Source organism: Phytophthora parasitica (genome assembly GCF_000247585.1).
Source record: "Phytophthora parasitica INRA-310 unplaced genomic scaffold supercont2.102, whole genome shotgun sequence".
NCBI classification, from domain to species: Eukaryota; Oomycota; class Peronosporomycetes; order Peronosporales; family Peronosporaceae; genus Phytophthora; species Phytophthora nicotianae.
In genome coordinates this window covers 3,759-6,076 of record NW_008649088.1, presented here as the reverse complement: position 1 = coordinate 6,076, position 2,318 = coordinate 3,759, and the positions used below count along the sequence as shown (strand labels likewise).

At 48.7% G+C, this 2,318-nt stretch overlaps 2 protein-coding genes across 2 annotated transcripts; one reads left to right on the top strand and one right to left on the bottom strand.

Annotated features, from left to right (window-relative positions):
* The first annotated feature begins 375 nt into the window (after window positions 1-375).
* On the top strand, window positions 376-1,653 carry PPTG_24509 (hypothetical protein). Its single transcript, XM_008917455.1, has one exon. It carries the CDS (start codon window positions 1,091-1,093, stop codon window positions 1,499-1,501), a length of 411 nt encoding a protein of 136 aa, XP_008915703.1. The 5' UTR covers window positions 376-1,090; the 3' UTR covers window positions 1,502-1,653.
* Window positions 1,654-1,791: 138 nt separating this feature from the next.
* Window positions 1,792-2,290, bottom strand: PPTG_19014 (hypothetical protein; the record flags this gene model as incomplete). The annotated part of the gene is made up of 3 exons (XM_008917423.1): window positions 1,792-1,950; window positions 2,017-2,170; window positions 2,232-2,290. 3 exons carry the CDS (start codon window positions 2,288-2,290, stop codon window positions 1,792-1,794), a joined length of 372 nt encoding a protein of 123 aa, XP_008915671.1.
* Window positions 2,291-2,318: the final 28 nt, after the last annotated feature.

The window sequence follows — 2,318 nt, the reverse complement described above, 5'->3', positions numbered from 1 at the left end:
ATGACGGTCTTGCCATTCTTGAACAACTTGAGTCAGTTCTGAAGAAAGCTCAAGAAGATGGGTGGGATGTAGTGCGATGGCCACCGATGATGCTTGCCAGTGTGGTCGTGCACGTCGAGTATTATCGCTTCGATGGCCGAACATTTGCTTCTTATTTTGCTTTGCGCATGCCATCAATAACCTCGTCAAAGCCGTCATCAAAACATCATTTCGTGATGTGGCGTGTCAAGCAGCTGCGGCTTTAACTGCTTGAATACATCTTCAGCTAAGTGGCTATTGCGTGCGAAAAATCTTAGGGAGAAATTCTATGGAAGGACGTTTGGACTGCGATCACTGTGTTAAATTCGGTGGATTTCCATGCAAGGGTGCTTTGCTTCCCTATTACGAGTTCAGTCATCTTTGCAGATGCTGCACCATCAGTTTTGCAGAGACAATGATTTTCTGGCTCAACTTAATGTAGTTTCTTTTGGAGCGACCTGAAAAGAGCAGAAGTGGTCATTTCTCCGCTTTCGTATGCCTCTTACAGACTGCTACGAGATGACAGTACGGTTGATGATGTCCTTTTGTCGTATCATAACATTTTCGGGAGTCAACCAAGATGTTTTTGCGTCGTGATGAGCTTGTGTGTGGAGCATCGCTGGATGCAATGCGAACAACCCCTATTCCTACTAGGATACGCCCTACATCCAGTATACGCAGAAGATGCCAGGAGTTTACCGAACACTGCTGGGTCGTTGCCGAAGGTGGCGGTCTACTACTTTTGGAGGCTGTTTCACACTGAAGAAATGGGAACTATCAAGCGTGATATGTTTTCATAGATGGAGAACCGTTTTACAAGAACCCGGCCCAGTGAGTTTGATAACTGTCCTTGGGAATACTGGGAATACATAGCCAAGAAGAATCCAAAAAGTAAGCTTCCCATGCTGGCAATGAGAGTATTATCGATTGTGGTGAACACCGTAACGTGCGAGCGCTTGTTTAGCGAGCATGGGATCATGCTGCGAAAAGGAATCGCTTGGCATCCGACAAAGCGCTCGATATTCAGACTGTAGCCCAGCACGTCCGCCAGCGAGCAGTGAAGCACGAGAATATGCATTCGAAGAAAAAGCTGCTTCTGTGTCCGGATGAGCGCGAAATCGTACGTGATACACTTGTTGGAATATTTACCCCTCCTCCACCACCAGCTCTAGAGAGAAATGCTGATTCTGAAGCCGACGGTGACGATGACGATCCAGGTAATGGAGCAGACGGAGAGAAAACGATGGCGTTATGGAGTGAGTATCTCGATGAGGTCTTCGAAGACGAAGAACTTGATAGAGGGTATGAGGAAGCACACAGCACATTGAACCAACATGTCGAAGATGACTCTGGTGAGTTTGAGGTCATTGCACTGCCGGCCTTGCATGAATTCCCCAGACACAATGATCCAGCATTCCCTCAGGAAAAAAAGCTGACAGGATTCAGGGACCAGAAGGTTACGTTGGCAGAGCTTTTTGGATAGTTCTTGGCAGTTTGAACGGTATACTGGCGCCATAGAGAGGTACGACAAGTTGTCGACAACTGAGTTGTATCTGTATCCAGAACTGATTGCTGGTAGAGTACACCGCATATGGTTTTGAAAGAATGAACTCAATAAAACAATTCCTTACCAGGTTCAGAGAGCAGCATAGCCAACCAAATTTCTATAGTATTCATCAGCATGGTCTCAAACAGCAGTCAACCACCGTTTCCGTAGTCTTGACCAGCATGAATTTTACCTCGCAGTGACAATCTCGGACAGAGTAACCGACATCATAGACTGAACGGCTCGGAAAACACGGCGGACAACGCGGTCTTCAACCTCAGAAACAGCACATCCAGCACGACCTGCTCGCCCGCCAACGCGTTTGCCAACAAAGCCGCACGTCCAGCACGACCGCTAACGCCTCTCGAACAACACGACCAGCGCGACTAGCAAAGCTTCAGTAGCATTAGAATCCCGATCTCAGCTCGCAGCAACTAGTTCTCCAACCCAACGACGTCATCATCCTCCGAACCACCAACCACATTGTCAGCGTACTCGTCAGCATCCTTCTGCTTCATCAGGAACAGTTTATTCCGGAGGGGCTTCAGCTCGGCGTTGAATACGAATAGTACGGAGACACCTGCGTCTTTGGATGCACCAGGAGCGCTGCGTATACGTGTCGGCACGGACATGAGCATCTCCAAACAGCATCCTCACCTCCACCGACTTGTGCGTGATCGGAATGAACAGCGTCTGTTGGTGGCCGTACACCGCCTGGTCCATCATGGCGATGTAGTGCGGTGCACCCTCATCG

Coding starts and splice junctions, on each gene's coding strand:
- PPTG_24509 (XM_008917455.1), top strand. CDS start 1,091: ATGCATTCGAAGAAAAAGCTGCTTCTGTGTCCGGATGAGCGCGAAATC.